This window comes from Haemaphysalis longicornis, unplaced genomic scaffold (assembly GCF_048455015.1).
Source record: "Haemaphysalis longicornis isolate Haplotype H1 unplaced genomic scaffold, Haemaphysalis longicornis Haplotype H1 scaffold_15, whole genome shotgun sequence".
NCBI classification, from domain to species: Eukaryota; Metazoa; Arthropoda; class Arachnida; order Ixodida; family Ixodidae; genus Haemaphysalis; species Haemaphysalis longicornis.
In genome coordinates this window covers 15,447,360-15,466,327 of record NW_027526257.1, presented here as the reverse complement: position 1 = coordinate 15,466,327, position 18,968 = coordinate 15,447,360, and the positions used below count along the sequence as shown (strand labels likewise).

Genomic DNA, 18,968 nt, shown 5'->3' with positions numbered 1-18,968 from the left:
ATGGCCGCCCCGCCTTCCGTCAAGGTGCAGGCCGAGGACGCGAACAAGGAGGTACGGGGTTTCATTTTACAGCCTCCGTACCTTACGGTCGGAGTGTGAGGGAAGGGCAGGTGCGGTATACTGCACAAACGAAGCATGAACACCTTGCCGCCAAGCGAAATTTTTCGCAAATTCTCCACAGTGAACGGCTTTAACCCCGGTTTTGTGAAACCTTGCCTCATCCCCCCAAAAACAAAAAGTACGTGGCATAGGCCGCTAAGACAACTGCATTATCAATAAGAGTTTGATTTACGTGTTGCATTTATTTCGCAGTGTTTGGTTAAACGCCACGGGATTCTCGTCTGCTCTCAATAATTTTCCAACAAACATTTTACACCAGTTGGGAGCTAACAAATCTCTATTAGTACTCACAGTTTTATGTACTATTATTAGTTCACACTGGAGTTGTAAAGGCTCTAGAAATTCCTTTTTATATCAATGCGTGGGCAACTACGCAAGGTGCATCATAACAGAAAACAGCCGTAGCCTTTGTTTTATCCGAACGTTTGATCTGAATTTTCCGCAGATTTTTACAAGGGAAAAAATGAATACGAGGGTGACTACGCAAGGAGCATTATAACAGAAACCAGCCGTAGTTCTTGTTTTATCCGAACGTTTGATATGAATTTCCCGCAGATTTTCACATGTGCGCTATAAAAAGACGGGCGTTAATGTTTCACAAAGTCATACAAAATTGATTGCTATTTACCTTTGAGACATAAAGACGCTGAACATCACGCTTTACCCCGATTCAGGCTGGCATCAGTTTGACATTCACAATTTATTTTAACGACCGTTTATAACATATGCCTAGATAATTGTCCTTGAAAACTTGTCCCGGCCTTAACTATATTTGACTTCCACAAGGTATGTGACGATTAATATGTTCTTGACAGGTGGCGCAATGTCGCCTTCGCGGCGTCTGTATTTTTACTTGCACGCACTAGATTGTCGGGTGCGTGCACGCTACCCGAAGTGGATTCAATGTTGTTCGGTGAGAAGCATTTATCAACGACTTTTCTGTTAAGACACAGTCATTGTGAAATGCGACCGTCCTGCAAGTCTGCGGGTCAAGAGTGGAAATGTTTGAGCTTTTAACCGTGCACCGTTCGTTTGCTGTAGTAACATACGATAGAAACTTGTCTGTGCAGAAAAGGTCATCGTGTAGGTTTCTGCCCCACTCCTGTTTTATGTCCTATCATTTTAGAAACTTTTCACCTCATGCTTCAAGAAGCCCCAAACGACAAACGTGTGATTAGAATTTTGTTGGATTTCTCGACGCTTTCATGATACTTATAAGTCTCAGCCCTGAAGTTATGTTCTACCAATGGCTGATAACATTTGTACAGTTTGTAAAGGCTGTGTGAAAGAATTCAACTTGACGTAAGAGCTAGCGCCGTACAACACTGTTAGCGTTTTAGATGGTAGAATAACTATTAGCAATGACAAGAACTTGTGTTGAAGCACGAAACACCAGTTAAGAAAGGTTGTTGCCGCAGTGCAAAGTGCTAAAAACACGGCACTGTTAACACGTGCTTTTCCAACTCGCCAAAAAAGAGCTGCCCTCATTTCGTACGTGCCAGCAAGTCGAACGGCTGCTAACATCTGGGTTCCCAAGGTCCCATTTGCGATTTCTGCCCGAAACCAGTAGTTAAAAAAGCACCCCGTTAAGCTTGAGTAATAGAAAATTGAACCAAGGAAGAATCAATTATTGCCGTATTACCAATCGATATCTACCAAAATAAAACGGGTAGTCGAGAAACATGGTGTTAGCTTTGTTTTTTTCTGAGCATGCGAGCCGTCTGAGTTGTACTCGGATTCCCAGGAAACACCACAAGAAAAGTTCACGCCAATGCTGAGCCAATTCGAAGTCCCTCACCGCACTGCCGGTGTCGTCTGACCAATACCACCATGTTGCGGAAAGGTTTGGATAGGTCAGTAGGGCCGGTGTGTCAGCAGGAAAATTCTTAAGCATCGCACGTGCCTCAACAATGTTATTCACTGCTGTTGCACCCTGGATCTAAACTGTCTGTACATTGATGGGCCAGCTGAGACTAAGCAGCGACAGCTTATCGAATCCTTAATTTTTTGTGAATTGCACTTCTGAAGTTTCTTCTTTTCATTCACCAACAACTTTAGAATTTGTTTTACAATTATCACAGACACAGAAAAATTTATTAGTGAACTATCCGTTATAATACGTGATAAAAAGTAGCTTTTCTCAGCGGAGTATAGCAATTGCAACATATGTGAGGTTAGTTAGTGCTTCGCTTTGCCTTTGTGCATGCGAAAGTGTGAAGGTAAATCAGTGCTTGCTCAACTACAGATAAATCAATTTACAGAGGGTAGTTTAGTTAATACATAGTTGTAAGTCCAGTGGTCGTCCGTATGTTCCCTCTGTCCTTTGTGCAAAGCGTTTTATCACTTTTTTTCACTTTTAAAATCCCGCATCAACTGGCACAAAAATTGACAACATAGAGAACGGATGTTTTTGCAATCATATATCCACGCCGAATTGTACGATGACTAAACTAGAGCAGGATCAAGATATCGGAGCATGGCGTGACGTAATACTTGTTGGTACACCTGGCACACGTCTCGAGGATTTTTGAGTTTCTAGAAAAACAGCCTTGATTTGGCAGTGCTATTTCGCGAATAAAGAGCCCACTTCTTTTGGTTGCTCTCACTCTTTTGGCTAAAACGCTTTGACTAAAACCATAACATAGCCAAACATCCTGCCCGCTCAGGCACAAATGTTGTGGTAACAAAAATGACATCGCAAGGTACAGATATGGCAATAGAAGGGATACATTTCCGGCAGCCGGAACTGACTCCACGCGCATATATCGGCGGCGCTGTTGACTGATTGGCTCAGTGGGATTTTTTGAGGGTGGCTGCACTGCGCTTTATGGTCTCTGAACGCCAGTCACTGCCGACTGTGCGAGCATGATTTAGTGGTTATGTGTGCGGTTGAGATTCGACACCGATTCTGTTTTTATAACCTCGCATGTATTATGTGTGCCACGATTACCTTTATTCGATTTGGACACTGAGTAACTAGGCGCTATCGTGGTCCTCGGCTAGGTTCTATTGCTTTTCCGGTGAGGTTCGTTACTATGGTCCTTGGCAGGTGAAATTGTTTAGCCTTTGGTAAAGTTATATACAGGAGAAACATGTAGGTAAACAGAGCAGCAAAGGGTGAAAGTAGCGACCCTTGGGTGTTTTACATTTTCGCCTCAATCAGAAAGATTGGCTGCCGCGGTTAGGTTTTGTTATTTGTATGTAAGGTTAGATAGATACACGCAAACTCTTCAGGAAAGGAGCATTGCAGTTCATTGTGGTGCGCTACTGACGGCTTATAACCCATATTTACAATGTGAAATGCCGGCTACAGGCACAATATTTCAACATTACTCGAATACAACTACGCTTCCTAGTTACAGATGGGATTCCTTGTACATGTTTACATTATGCGAAGCAAAGTTTCACATCCACCTGAATGCAGCCATACGTCTACAAAGAAAAGCTATACAACTTTCTCAGAAACTTTGCAGTTGAAGAAAAATTCGTCCTGGTCCAGGATTCAAACCCGGACCACCGCTTAACCGGAGCAGTCGCTCTACCAACTGGGCTAACCAGGAGGCTAGTCGTTTGTAGCGCGAGAACGAATTGATCAACAACTCGAAGTAATGAGCAGGTGTTAAACGACCAGATTTACGGGAAATCCCCAAGGTGGGGTAAGTTTCTGTGGAGGAAAGTTCGACATCCACCTGAATGCAGCCATACGGCTACAAAGGAAAGCCCGTATGGCTGCATTCAGGTGGATGTCAAACTTTGCTTCGCAGAAACTGACTCCACCTTGGGGATTTCCCCTAAATCTGGTTGTTTAGCACCTGTCCATTACTTCGAGTTGTTGATCAATTCGTTCTCGCGCTACAAACGACTAGCCTCCTGGTTAGCTCAGTTGGTAGAGCGACTGCGCCGGTTAAGCGGTGGTCCCGGCTTCGAATCCTGGACCAGGACGAATTTTTCTTCAACTACAGAGATTCTGAGGTTCCTTTGTAGCCGTATGTCTGCATTCAGGTGGATGTCAAACTTTCCTTCGCAGAAACTTACTCCACCTTGGGGATTTCCCCTAAATCTGGAGGTGTGCATTCTCTACGCGAGCAAAAAGCTTGGCCATATCCAATAATAAATGAAAGTACCTAAGCGACGCTGCGACTGTATTCGTAAGTCAAACTAACATTATATGGGATTTATCAAAAAATGTCCGAATCCGCGGTTTAAAATCAAAATCTTCACATACAACAAGCGAAATCATTGACAAAACACCCAAATGTGACCCGAGGTACACACGAGAAATGCTACTGTGGTGCTGACAAGGGACGTCCTACTAAAAACGAGAAGACAAAACAAGTTTGCACAAAGCATTATGTACTGTCACAGTCTTTAAAAACAAAGCATTTTCTGGCTCGAAAGAATTCTTTTTCACAGTACACCTATCCACTGGTAATTAGTATCTTTGGAGGAACGAGTGCGTGCGCGTGCGTGCGATTATATGGGTTTGCGCCCACGTGGGTTTCTGTGCGTGTGTACGACTGTGTGTGTATGCTTCGCGTGTGTCCGGGCCTCCAGGTGTGTGTAGGTATGTGTCTGTGTTGGTGTGAGTGCGCGCGTGCATGCGTGCGCGTCTTTGCGTGTGTGTTTGTGCATATGTGGGAACGTGAGTGCGCGTTCGAGTGCGAGTGCGTGCGTGTGTGTGCGTGTGCCTGTCCGCATGTGTGCCTCCCTGCTGTCCGTCTGTGTGCGCGTGTCTGTGCGTGCGTCTTTGTGTGCGCGCGTGCGTAGATGTTTGCTAGCGTGTGCGTGCATGTGTGCGCTTGCGTGCGTGCGCCTCTGTGCCCTCGAGCGTGTGCGTGTGCTTGCGCGTCTTCGTGTGCGTTCGTGCTTGTGTGGGTATGTAGGTGTTCGTCCGCACCCGTGTGTGTGTGTGCGTGTGCATGCGTGTGCGTGCGCGTGTCTGTGCATGCGTGCGCCTGTGAATGGGTGTGTGTGGCCCGTGCGCGTGGTAACGCGTGTGTGTGCCTCTCTGCGGGTGTACCGGTGCGTGTATGCGGTGTGTGCACGCTTGCGCCCCTGCGCGCGTGTGTGTGCGTGCGTCTGTGTGTGTGCGTATGTGTAAACGTGAGTGCATGTGGGTACTTGCATGTGTGTGTGCGTGTGCGCGTGCACACGCGTGCGTGTGTGTTGGCATGTGGGGTGTGCCTGTGTGGGTTTTTGTCCATGTGAACAGGTAAGTACGTGTGTGTGCGTGCGTGTGTGCGTGAATGTGTGTTTGAGCGTGTGTTGTGTGACTGTGCCTGCGTGTGTGTGCGTGTGCGGGTGTGAGTGTTTGCATGCGTGTTACCACGCGTGTGTGGTTGAGCGTGCGTGTGTACGTGGTTGCGTGCGTGGGAGTGTGCGTGTGTAGTAATTCCGTATATCGGTCATTTACCGCTCGTCGCCTGCTGTTCGACCATAGCCTATTTTCCCAAGATCAAATTTTTCGAGCGGAATTTTCTAAGCGGTAGTGTGCACCCAGTTTTCTTGTCCACGGCGCGAGCAAAGGATGCTCAGCGGTCGCCGCGAGGCACGCGCTCACGAGCGCTCGGCATTTTCTCGCTCTTTAAGGTTTTCGCAGTTTTTTCTTTGCTAAAGCCGCGGCCTTTGCGTGTGGAGGGAACGCCCGGCGGTCGCCGCGAGGCACGCTCTCACCAGCGCTCGGCGATTTATTGGTAATTTATTGGCAATACATCACGTTACACGACGCACACGTTACGCGCTACACATTACTACCAGCTAAAACAGCTCTGCTGTTAAAAAATGAAAGGTATACAATTTATTTTGTTGAGTCTTTTTTTTTTGCAGGTTTCCTCTGCGTCCCAGAGGATCCTTAGCGTGTAGCTATAACGCGAGTGCCCCTCCCCCATTCCAACCTCAGGACAGCCCGCAAGTTTCGAAGCGTTTCAGGAATGACCTCCTGAGAAACGCGCAGGATGCGAACCAACACGGATGTACTTTCAATGTTTGCGTTCTCAAAGCCAAAAAAAAAAAAAAGAAGAAATGTGACAGCCTCCAAAAGCTTCACTGTCGGTGCCTCCCTGACTGCTTTTTCTATGCATAATGCGTATTTACGAAGTCGATCGCAAATGTGGGCAACAGGGAAAGGTCCACAGATCCCCCGTCGCTCATTTTGCTGCGCTTAAATCTGAATATAAAAGGATCGCCAAGCCGAGAAAGCCCCTCACACGCTCCGTACCAAGCAATCCCGCGACCGCCATCCCCCAACATGGCGTCCCGTGCTCGTTTCGTTTTTCTTCCGGTAGATGGCGGCACTTTTGCATAAGGTCTATTGTCTATTTTTAGCGAGGAGCAAAAATTTTTAAGCTGCAAAGTGGAAAACTTCGAGGTCCTAAACCTTGATTAGTGCTAATCAACATCAAAAAATCTCAAACTGCACCCGAAAAAGAAACTTAAGACAATATAGTGTTCACAAGAAAGGCGCTGATATTTAAATAACCATTAAAATAGGCATTTGCGGCCATTTAGTGCGCGAAACCTCCCGTGGGGACGAAGCGACAAAAACCACAACGAACCCGGGAGCGAGGCGCGGCCCAAGCACGCAGGGGTTTGTTACCAGAGCGGACTGACAGATCCGCGGCATTTACGGGCCCCACCCAACACGTTTGTAGTTCCTCTCCTGGGGAAAAAGCGAAAAAAAAAACAAGAACTAACAAGGGCCCGAGCCCAAGCCGCGGCGCAAGCGCGAAGGGGTTATAGTAACCAGAGCGGACTGACAGACCCGCGGCCTTCACGGGTCCCAATACGTTTGCAGTGCCCGCGAATGTATGATACGAGCTAATCAACACAGCCTCTGCTAGAACCGGAGCGCATGCCTCACCCGCGAATGTGATGAAAACAACAAAAAACATGAAACATAGCGAATGCCGCGCGCACGCAGGCCTCAAACACTCCGCGTATTCCGCGCGGCGTGTAGGGCTGAGACGAGTCGGCAGCGACGGGACTACAGAGCGAAAGGGAGAGAGTAGAAAGTCGGGGGAAGAAGGAAGCAATCGAAGGGAAAAAAATAAAAAAAGAAAGCTGCTGTACTTTGGGCGAAGGTGTCACAAAAACTGGCGATCCGCTGACGCCGCTATTTTAGCGGGAAGAGCTTTCCCGGTCTGGCAACCATGGTAGCCACGCAAAATAATGGCGGGAAAATTTGCGGGTATGCCAACGGAAATTCTACGCGTACGTGTGTGTGTTTGTGCGTGTGTGCTTTAAGCATGTGTGGCGTATGTGTTTGCGTGTGTGTGTGAGCCCGCTTGTGTTGGGTGTAAGTGTTGTGTGCGTGTGTGCGTGTGCGCTTGCGTGTGCGTGTGCACGTGTGTGTTTGCGTGTGTGTGTGTGTGCGTGTGTGTGTGTGCGTCTGTGCACGGAAGTGCGTTCGTGTGTGTGCGCGTGTGTGCGAACGTATACGTGTACGTACGCGTGGGCGTATCCATATGCGTGCGTGTGCGTGAGTGTGTGTGTGCATGCGCGTGCGTGAGCGTGTGTGCGTGTGCATGCGTGCGCGTGAGTGTGTGTGCGTGTGCATGCGTGAGTGGGTGTGTGTATGTACGTGTCGTGTTTGTGTGCGTGCGTGCGTGCGGGCAGGCGGGCGGGCGGGCGGGCGGGCGTGCATGCGGGCGTGCGAAAACAAAAGGTGCTGCCGCTGATGAGCCCCGCAGGCTATGTTCCACTAGCTTGTCCTCCATAACCACAACTAGTACGCTCTACGTTTTAATATTCACACATCACGTTCTGCGCTTTCCGGCCCTTGTTAGCGTGATCAAAGCGGCCTCATCGTAAGGCGCCGCGCAGTTCTTATTGGCCTCGAGGACATAACGTGGCGCCACCTACGAGTGACGTCATTTGTAGGACTCCGGGTCGTGTTGTCGTCTGCTACAACACATTTCCTGCGCGTATGCGGAAGCATGTTTTTTTGTTGTGGCCACCGTCTCCCCTCTCCTTGTGGATGTGATGCAAATTACCCAAAACAGTTGTCTGCCGAGTGAATAATCCGGGCAAGCAATCAGCGACTTTCTTGTTCCCGTGACACCGCCGCGTTTAGGTAGTTGCTACGATCGCGACCCACAGCTCGTACGCAGCCAGCTAACGCCAAGGACGATGCAACTGATGCCGAGAAAAGGAGGCTCTAAATTCAGTATGATATACTTGTGATGGGACACGTACAAGACTGTGTGTGCAAGAAAACACCTTGTAACAGCGACGGAAACGCGTCATTCACTTCTGATCTCACCGCGCGTACTGCTCGCATCGCCTGGTAAATGCATGACTACGCGAGAACGGTGATCGGATTGCTGCGCCGCTCATGCTTAAAAGTGTCGTTATGTTCTGCAGTTTGGTTTAATCAGTGCCTATTTCCCAAACAGTGTTTTTATAGTTATGCCCGGATTTGATTACGATCACTTCCGTAGCCTGTACTCTGTACGGCTGATATGTTTACTGCTCGCATCGTACTGCTCGCATGTACTGCTCGCATCGCCTGGTAAATGAATGACTACGTGAGAACGGTGATCGGATTGCTGCGCCGCTCGTGCTTAAAAGTGTTATGTTCTGCAGTTTGGCCTAATCAGTGCCTATTTCCCCAACAGTGTTTTTATAGTTATGCCCGGATTTGATTACGATCACTTCCGTAGCCTCTACTCTGCACGGCTGATATGTTTACTTTTCGTGACAAATTGTCCGCAATGTATGAACAGTTTGAACGCGAGTTTGTAACGCCTTCGAGCGGGTTTGTACATGGCTATAGTTAGTTTTCATTAGGACCTCGGAGTGGGAATTTATAATTGCAATGTGAACTTCGGTCGTTTATAGTGAGCCGGCCTTTAATTCTCAAGCATCAATTTCGAAACTCACGACTGCTGACTGAAGGCGAGGCTTTGTACGAGGCCAAACACGTCGTTAATGATTTGGGGTAATGGTGAGTTTTAGAATAGGAGAACCGAGCGTATGGAGCCCCAAAGAAGTTAGGGGAACCCCAACGCAACATGAGAGCGCGCTACGGGAGGGACTTCTCCAACAGCTCGCAGCCGGCTTCGGATGCACGTAATCGAATGTTGGGAACTTAGAGTCGCGGCAGATATTTCATTGCCGCTATCGTTACAGTAGCGAATGACAGTCCCTAACACAACTTTTCACCGCACTGTCACCCCCCTTCTCGTATATGAAACTCTAACCTGCCACAGCCGCGGCCGATTCTTGCGCGCAGGTATCGCCACCCTTCGGCCACTCGCCGCACCGCGCGTGAACGGGCCGGCGCTGCCGGGACCGGCCTCTGAGGCGGCGCAAATCACGGCAGATATTTGAGCATCGCTTTGAAACACACAGCTGATGACACTACCTAGCACAATTTTGCATCACACTAACACCCACTTTTACCAATTTGGAACTTCTTTTCCACGACTTGTTTGATTTTAAATATGTCAAGTAAATCTGTCCCAATGCAATAATATGATGAAAAACTAGAAAAAGAAAAATGCTCAGAAGGATCGTCAAAAGACAAATTTCATATTTGCCGCGTTTTCGAGGCGCTTTTTCAAATAAAGTGCTACGAGTTGTGCCGCGCCTCCGCCAGATGGCGCCACGGGTCCCGCGACCGAGAGAAGACGCAGTGAAACATCCCCCTCGCGAGGGGCACGATCAAATGCAGAGCATTTCCGGGGGCGCACGACGTTAAGTAGTTTGCGTTACGTTAATGTTGTTGCACTTGTGACAACTGCTCACGAGAGAGCGCTCGTCAGCAGTAATTTGAATGAGTCAACGATATAAGGCGCGTTCGTAGCATCCCAATATGTGTCGGCTTTGTGTGGCGGTGGGTAGAGCACCATGTACATTGCGTTCCGCCCGCAGGGTCGAGGGATCGAAACCGGGCGCCGGATAGTATTTTTTTTTTTTATATAGTAGGGAGGGGTGCGGTGCGGACTACGGACGTCAAGGCGGGTGACATCGTGAGTTACTGAAATGCTCTGCATTTAAAAGCGGTGACAAGTTGTTTCTGCCTCGACCTGCATCGGTTCGAGTCGAGCCGTCGTCCGGGCGGGCAGGCACGCCGGGTGCGTGTGCTTCTGCGAGCAATAAACGCTTCACGATTTCCTCCTTTATACATTTCTTGCAAACAAGGGAACTCTGCAAACTTAACTCGCCGATCGTCGTAGCCCACATTGTTGATCGGGGAAACCAACCGCTGCTTATACGCTCCGGTCGCATACGTCAAACACCACCACGCTCATGTTTGCGGATAATGTACCACAGTTGATACTGTTATATACAGTCCCCGCGAGGTAAAACTGCGCTTGATGCACTAAGAATTAACTTCAAACGACGCAAATTAACACCAAAATACTTTTAGAACGTGTGTGTCTCGCTGCAAGCCAACTACGCAGCAAGATAGGAACGGTGATCCTACAAGTGACGTCAAAACGATCGCAGCGCCGGCCTCTTCAGTGGTGGTCCTCGCAACCAATACTCATGAAAGTTACGACACGTGTTTAAAGGACTCCCATCAGCACTGGGAAGGCTAGCGACTGGAGGAGAGCAGGAGTAGCAGAAAGGGCTCGTTTTGCCTCTCGGGGTTGATGCGTATGGCAGTGGCAAAATACCGGAGGCGATTGCCTAACAGTTTTCTGATTGATGTGTGACTCGGCCGGCGTACGCCACAGATTACAGACAATATATATTTCACCGAAAAACGCTGCTTTCTCTCACAACAAATGCAGGCCCCCGCATCCACCTTCCAGAGCAGGGCCCACAAGCTGGCCGCGCTGTTCATCATGACGGCCGGCAGCGCCCACGCCAGCCGCTTCCCCACGATGCTCATCGTCTACGGGGGAAGTGAGTGCACGGCGGTTTGTTTCGTATTGCATGCAGCCGCTAAGTAATGCACGCTATTGCTTCAGATTTAGGAGACCACATTCGGTTACATTGTGTTCTCAAAATAGTGCTAGTGAGTAATCATGCTAGTATTGCGCGCACTGAACAGTAGTACGGACACGACGACCAAGCTATGAACGTCCAATATTTATGATAGCTGTGAGGAATTATACCAGAAACTGTCGGAGAGCATGCCTAATGGGTGAATGTAGCGTTAAAGGGACCCAGAAAAGTCTTTTGTAAAAGTTACAAAAGGCCTTTATTGTCGCGTAGTACCAATATAGCGATGCAATGCCGTTGGATTTATCGATCTACATTCAGTTTTAGCTGCGCCAGAAGCAATTAAGTGCACCTCTCCCCTCTCGCAGATCGATTCCTCCTCCCTCTCTGCTGCTTCTTTCAAAGCAGTTGGAAACACTGGGAGTAGCCATGTGACATCGCAACGCTCGACTTCCGTTCTCCGCTAGCTACATTCCTGCGCCTAGGAACGCGTCAATCGCTGCAGACCCGCCTTTGCCTCGGCATCGCGCAGGAAGGAGGAAGAGCCGCCGGAAGCCAATGAGAGTGACGTTGCCGGCGACCGACGATCGGCCGAATCAGGGGGGCGCCTCGCCGTTGCGTCAGCCACGGTCGGCTCGCTGCGGCGACGCGCTCATCGGCTGAGAAAGGCGATCTTCAAAAATTGTTTACAAATTATCCGTACAACGTATGGGGCTCACACTTGGCTGAACAATCCCCCGTTATATGTTCTACCACCTGAATGCATTTGATTGCCACCTTCACAAATCTTTTCTGGGTGCCTTTAAGTGAAAAGGGGGCTGTGATGGCCCACTGGTGCAAGCGGAGAGATTTTATGACACCGTCTATACTCGGATACAAGTCAAGTAAAAAGGGGCGTCGCCTAATCCCCCACTTCCACCACCCCCTTCCAGCCAATAGTGTCGCTCTATCAAGATGACGTCGTGGCCGACCGCATTGCACCTGCGGGCAGCACTCGGAGCCACGCTTTCCTTAATGCGTCCGTGCCGAAAAGTAGTTCGTAAGGGCGCCTTCACTTTGAGCGGAGATAAAAACCTTAGCTAAAATTTTTTATGTGCCCGTTTTAATGCAATGCGTGAAAGAATTTATCGTCAGCTGCAGTAGCGAGTTTCAATTATATTCCTGATGGTGAATTTCTGCTCTTCCGGGTTTTCCCTCAGCCGCTTGCTTTTGGCAGCTTCTGGTTTTATGCATTGCCGGCCCCATTTCCCGCCATGGATCCCGAAGAAGTCGCATCTGAATGTGCTTCATCGTTCTCGACTGAGAATTGTGGTGCGTTGCCATCTACGCCACGCCGATGGTACAAGAAAAACAAAAGCGGCCGTGTCATCTGCAGCTGCGGACGGGAGATGATCCGGAACGCGTACGTTCGTTTGCGGCATCTTCACCCAGAGCGCAGCGTTGAAGAAACGGCCGCGACCGTGAGCGATCTTCTTGGAGTCAGCGTGAGCTTGGTGATGGACGTGAAGAAGGAGATGAAAAATAACGACGGAAATGTTGCGACGCCCTCCCGAAAGCGCCCGCGAAGCGCCGGAAAGAGACGACGCACAGAAGTGTACGACGACTTCACGAAGTCCGCATTGCGGTCGTCCGTGCATCGTTTTTTTCGCAGCAATGAGATTCCGACAGTGAAGGCAATTGCTGCGGATTTCAACGCTAGCGGCGATGTTACTCCTCTCAAGCCATGGACTGTGCGCCGCCTGCTGAATGACATCGGGTTCAGGTATGAGAAGAGGGGCCGGAACTCGCTGCTGATCGAGCGGGACGACATTGTCGCGTGGCAGCAGAAGTACCTCTACGACGTCGCCAGGTACAGGATGGAAGGTAGAAAAATCTTCTACCTTGATGAAACCTGGGTGAATGCGGGACACACGCTATCGACTGTTTGGACGGACACGACGGTTGCTTCCCACCACGACGCCTTCATGCGTGTTCTGACGACAGGTTTGAAGCAGCCGTCAGGGAAAGGACAGCGCCTGATTGTAACGCACATCGGCAGCGAGGACGGCGTCGTCAGTGGTTGCCTGGATATCTTTCGGGGTACGAAGACCGGCGACTACCACGAGGAGATGGACGGCACCCGCTTTGAAAGGTGATTTGGCGCCGTTTTGCCGCAACTGCCACAAGGTAGTGTAATTGTCATGGACAATGCCTCGTACCACTCGCGGCTGGAAGAAGCAGTGCCTACGACGTCTTCGCGCAAACAGGTCGTTCAGGACTGGCTGACGTCCAAAGGACTTGCTTGGGATGAAAAAATGCTTAAAAAGGAGGTCCTCAGCCTTGTGACCTCTGTAAAGACACGGTACATCAAATATCGTGTTGACGGTGCAGCTGAAAGGGCAGGATGTATTGTGCTTAGGCTCCCACCCTACCATTGTGAGCTCAATCCCATTGAGCTCATATGGGCGCAGATGAAACGAGGTGTCGCAGCCAGAAATGCCACATTTAAGCTGGCAGATGTAGAGGTGCTCCTGAGGGAAGAAGCTGCCAAGGTAACAGCTCAACACTGGGCAAACGCAGTTCAGCATGTGATCGGCATTGAAACAAAGTTCAGGGGAGACGGTGGAGCAAGTGCGCATGTTCAACCTATTATAATCCATCTGGATGAAGATGACATGGACTCCGACAGTGACCTATCTGGTATCGAGTCCTTTGAAGATGTGTAAGGCGGCCAGCTATTCGCCAGTGCCGCCTTTGCCCCTTTCAGTTAGTGTGGAGTGCGCAATTTAGCTTAAGTAGGTGTGTTTCCATAGCTGCAGGAGCAAGAAACTCCATCAGACAGCAGAGAAGACCAGACATGCTGTTTGTGTGCGTTATTAAGACTTATTTCTGGAGTTAACTGAGCTGCCTGTGTGTGCTGCGTAACTTGTTCATGGTTGATTGCTTTGATATGTAGCTATGAGAATCAGAAGATGGAATTGCAGTGTTTGGTTTTTATTTCATTTGCCATTACTGAATGTTGTATGCTGTGTTGTAGAGTCGACAGGGATTTTCCAGTATGACAGTGAGGGTGACAAGTTATTTCAACAATCGATGCATGATATCATTTGCTGTAGTGAACAGAGCGGTGTATTGTGTGGTGCTGGCTCAGGACTGGTTGCCTTGATATGTAGCTATGAGAATCAGAAAAGGCTGTTGCAGTGCTTGGTTTCTGATTGCATTTGTTGCAAGTGTGGTGCAGGAATTAGGCCGAATGAATGCAGTCCTGACAAGACACTGCGTGGCAGACGTATCCATAAAAGAAAATTGTACATCTCGAGCTAGAGGAAACCCACACTGTTCCAAACTATTTTCTGGAAGCAGGGCCACGCTTGCACTATGCGATAGTTTTCGCTGCACAGGGAGGATGGCTATTCGCATGTGTAGCATGAGGTGTGTGCAAGCAGAGTCAAGCGAGTTCGCAAATTCACTTCAAGCAGAATCATCTGCAGTGTGTGGCTCTACGGCTCCTTGTGCGACACTATATAAATGGCTATAAAGGCAAGTTTCACCTACAGGAAAAGACGCTAGCTCGAGTTTTCACCCCACGTTTTTTACATTGTTTGGACACTTATGCGTGTATTGGATGCAGAAACAAAGTTGCAAATTAAATGCCTACGTGAAAGCATGTAACTGAACATTGTGTGTCCGTGTGGCTGGCTGAGCCAAGTTGTCTTCTTGTAGAACATTGAGAACAAATAAATCTGTTTAAGTGTCTTATTGCTCGTTTCATTTGCTATGCATAATTCAGCAGTGCGTCTGTTTAGCTGTCTGAGCCAAATCTGACAGGATACAGCAGTGAGGACAAGAAACGTTGCTTCGGTGTTTTATTTCTAATTTGATTCTATTTAGCTATCTGCTGTCTTACGCACGACTTAGGATAAATAGGTTTTATCTGTTGCCTACTCCACTGGATAAAATGCAGAATCACAATGTTAAAAACAATCCCCAAAGCTTTGGGAAGGGGAAACAAGGTTGGTTTCAATCGATCCTCCCATGTATGGGAATCATTTCATGTAGTGCATATTTGGCGAGATTATAAATTTCCTCCTGAACATATGATCCGATTTTGCCTTTGCGTAGCAAGAAAAGTATGATATGCATTGACCAGTTTCAGTGCAGCGATGTGTACCATATGTGTGGTTCCATGCATCAACTCAACCGACATGTCATCAATCAGTGCAGATCACTACGTAACCCTTCAAACAGACTTCATTGCCTGTGTTATGAAGTGGGCATCAATTCATGTTCTGTCATTGTGATTTACACTCCTAATATATGTGTAAACATTGCACGAGTTGAGTTGCAACAGTGCTGTGGCAAGCAGCAGCTTGCTATTTGACTTGGAGCAGCGAGCTTCTCGCTCCAGCGGCCACTTGTGACGCAACAGTGAGAATGGATGAAATGCTGAGCTGTTTTCCACCCTGAATGCTCTATTTTGAATTTAGAGCACGTGCATGCAGATGACCATTGCAGCAGCAGCTTCTTACTTAAGAGACAAACACAAGGCGGGCAGTGTCTATATAGCTTCAATAATGCACATCTCATGCAAGAATTTGATTTGGTGAACAATATGCATGCGCATGTGTAGAAAAAGCTGAAAGGTGGTTTATTTGATTTCAGTGCTGCGTTTCATGTCTTCACATGCATTGTTGCAGCTGGTCATACCGGTGAAATCTAGCTAATGCAATGTCACTATCGCGAACCACAGCTCATTCACAAAGCATAAACGGGACAATGAAATTGAACTTACAGTGGTAACACTCCTGTGGAATCTTAATTATCATAGACAATGCAAACTCAAAGCAGATGCCTATTCGTATTTAATTCACAAAGGTTTTTGTCCGAAACAACAACTTAAGGCACTCCAACAAAAAACAGGCGACAAAAACATACTTGTGGCAATTAACACATTTAACAATGGTATCTCAGCGTAACCGAGAAAAAAAATAGAAAAGGTGGCATATTAAATCCCATCACGTAGCTAAGCTACAGCTCGTGCGCATTCACGGTCAAAAAGTGCGAAAATTCTGCTTCTTGTATTTGGCAACTTGATCACAATTTGGGCGAATACGCTTGCGCCCGACATGGACTTGGGACACACGGCTCGACATATATGCTTTAACGAAATGCAGCGCGCGCCGTCGCGTGGCTTGCGTTTCGCCCCGTGCGTACTGTCCATGGCGTTAATAACTTGCTGGCGTAATCTACGAGAAATAAACAAGGAGTTATCGCCCCCTGTCGCAGACACTGGTGCGATAACGTGGGTAGCACAGACACAGGAGGTACTAAACGGTAGAACGATACTTCACGCTCAAGGCCAAACGCCCGCACAGGATGACGACGACAGCTTCGTATCATACAGCGTACTGCAGTAACTGCAGCGGCGGCTGCTTACCGGCAACGCGAGCGCTCACAAAGCAGAAGAAAAAACACCGTAGCGATTGTCATTACCGAGCATGTTAAGAACACTGCACACAACACGCAAACAATGAATACGACTGAACGGCACTAAAAATCGTCCTCAGAGAGCCCGACGACGCCGACGGTTTGACGCGAACAGCGGAGGCGGCCATTTTGGTAGAAGTCCGGAAGCGCGGAAGAACATGTTTTGTGATTTCTTCCGTGAGCGCGGCGTGGAGGCGGTCTACCGCGACGTCACGTTGATACGGCGACACCATTGGCTGGAAGGGGGTCCTTTGATGAGGAAAAGCCGCACTTTTCTTGAGTTGTATCCGAGTATAGTACTGGTTACGTGTTGTTTGAAAACCCCAAACCAGACCTTCCAATGCAACTATCACTATACCTGGCAAACTGCGAAGTACTGTGTTCATCAATAATGCGAGACCACTAGGTTTGCCATGGTTTCTTCGTGGTTTGTTTGGTTGCTTCTTGAGGAGCAGCTGGGTCAGGCATCGCTTTTCAACTCTTTTTTTTCGATTATAATATTTGCGTATTACATCTGACGGGTTTGCTGTGCTAAGCAAAGCACAGCGAGACTTAGATCAGTTCTTCCATATAGCAACAAATAAAGGCGAATATTGTGGATACCTAGAAGTCCGCGGTTAGCTACCCAGCCGAATTTAATATTTTGCTTGATAGAAAAGTCTCAGTTGACCAATGTTTTTCAAGCAGCTCATTGACTATTGAAGTAAAACAAACCGAATTCAATGAACAGCTTATGGTGCTCCACACTGGCGGCACCCAAGAACAAAGACGGTAGGGCCTTGTTGCACGAAGACCACCGCTGCATGTCACGGAGTAACACTTAACCCTGAAGTACACTCGTAAGACGTCACACCGGTGACTGACTCTGATAGATACTGAAGGGTGTCACATGCTTCACCCCCCTCCGTCATTTTCCGGTGTACAGTTCCGTTCCTGCTGGCCTACCTGGCGTTCCTGGTTACCGTGGCGATGCCCCTCATGTACCTCGAGGGCAGCCTTGCACAGTTTGCGGGAGACGGGAACCGAGGCGTATTCAGCGCGGTGCCGCTCTTCATAGGTGCGTCACTGCGCTCTCTCCTTGCCCTTCATGCGCAATAGGATGATGTCCTGCAGGCTTCCATGCGTAGATGCCATGATACCTAAAACAGTAGTGTATTAAGTATAACGGTGCTATATCAGAAATGTTTGCTCATATACGTAGGGCAGGTAATGACCAACTTGACCAATGTTTCCACCCAAAGCACACATCACTACGGTACTGTGGATTTTTTTTTTCTATGAGAAATACCCCTCACGGCCATACTTGTAAAAGCAGGCTATTCTTCTCAGCTGTTTCATCCTTCAGCAGGCTTTAACAGCAGTCTTCACCGGCTTTTTATAACAGGCTTTTACAAGCAATTCATCATCACGCCTCTAGCCTTCGGCTGGCGGCGTGATGATGGAGTGGCGCCATTGTGCCGTTCTGACGCATTATGGCGTCCTAGAAGGAAACAGAAGTTCCTGCGTTTTGCAGCTGCCCCATTCCACAGGGGCGATTTCCCGTAATAGCCGGGTGAACTTCCCAAGCGATGTAGTCCCACGCCAGCCAAATCTGTGCAATGTCGACTCTGTTGGAGTAAAGCTGTGTTATGTTTACGCCAACTTGTGCAACGCATGCTTCCTTATAACTATCGCAGTGTCTGCACTGTTTGTGTAAAAAGCTGTTGTTATAATATTTTTACTTGCTGTATATTCTTCCAATAATTTTGTTATCCCCCACTCCCCTCTGTAATGCCCTTGGGCCCTGAGGGTATGTGAATAAATAAATAAATAAATAAACGGCCGAGAGCCAGGCCGGGGAGTCGCTGGCACCTATTTTACCGGTAGGTGCCCGCCGCACCAAGGCACACGAATGCACATGGTGACTTCCACTGCCACGGTGAACGCTCAACTTATAACCGCCTGTGGCCGGACATGCCGCCAGACTCTTTCACCCCCAGCAATGCGGCAACGCGGCGTGAAGCCGGGGGCCCCGAGAGATGGACAAGGGTCAGGGGCCCCTCGCAAGAATAAAGGCAGCCTTCCAGGCGTGGAATCCCCTTTCAAGGCACCGTACTCGACCAGGGACGCCTGTACCCATTAAAGGAACGACCGCAGCGATGGCTCAGAGGTAGAGCAGTCGTCTCGTATGCGGAAGGTACTGGGTTCAAATCCCCGTACCGCCCAGCACCCACCGGCTTCTTTGATGGGTGCAGACGTCCCTGGTCGAGTGCGACCCTTGAAAGAGGAGTTCACGTCTGGAAAACTACCTTTGCCCTTGCGTTGGGGCCCCTAACCTTTTTCCATCTGGCGCCCCCCTCCCCCCCCCCCCAGCCTTCATGCCGCGTTGCCGCATTGCAGGGGGGTTAACGAGTCTGGCGCCATGTCCTGTCACAGGCGTTTACAAGTTGATCGTCAGCCGTGGCTGTGGAAGTCACCATGCGCATTCGTGTACCTTGCTGGCGCCGGGC

The 18,968-nt window shown here is 48.8% G+C and overlaps 1 protein-coding gene across 1 annotated transcript in view; it reads left to right on the top strand.

Annotated features, from left to right (window-relative positions):
- LOC144165876 (sodium-dependent acetylcholine transporter-like) overlaps nucleotides 1-18,968 on the top strand; it is a 37,378-nt gene continuing 18,410 nt past the window's right edge. The window contains exons 1-3 of the mRNA XM_077695631.1: nucleotides 1-51; nucleotides 10,860-10,974; nucleotides 17,405-17,536. Of these exons, the coding sequence (XP_077551757.1) occupies nucleotides 1-51; nucleotides 10,860-10,974; nucleotides 17,405-17,536 (298 nt within the window). The remainder of the gene's footprint in view (nucleotides 52-10,859; nucleotides 10,975-17,404; nucleotides 17,537-18,968) is intronic.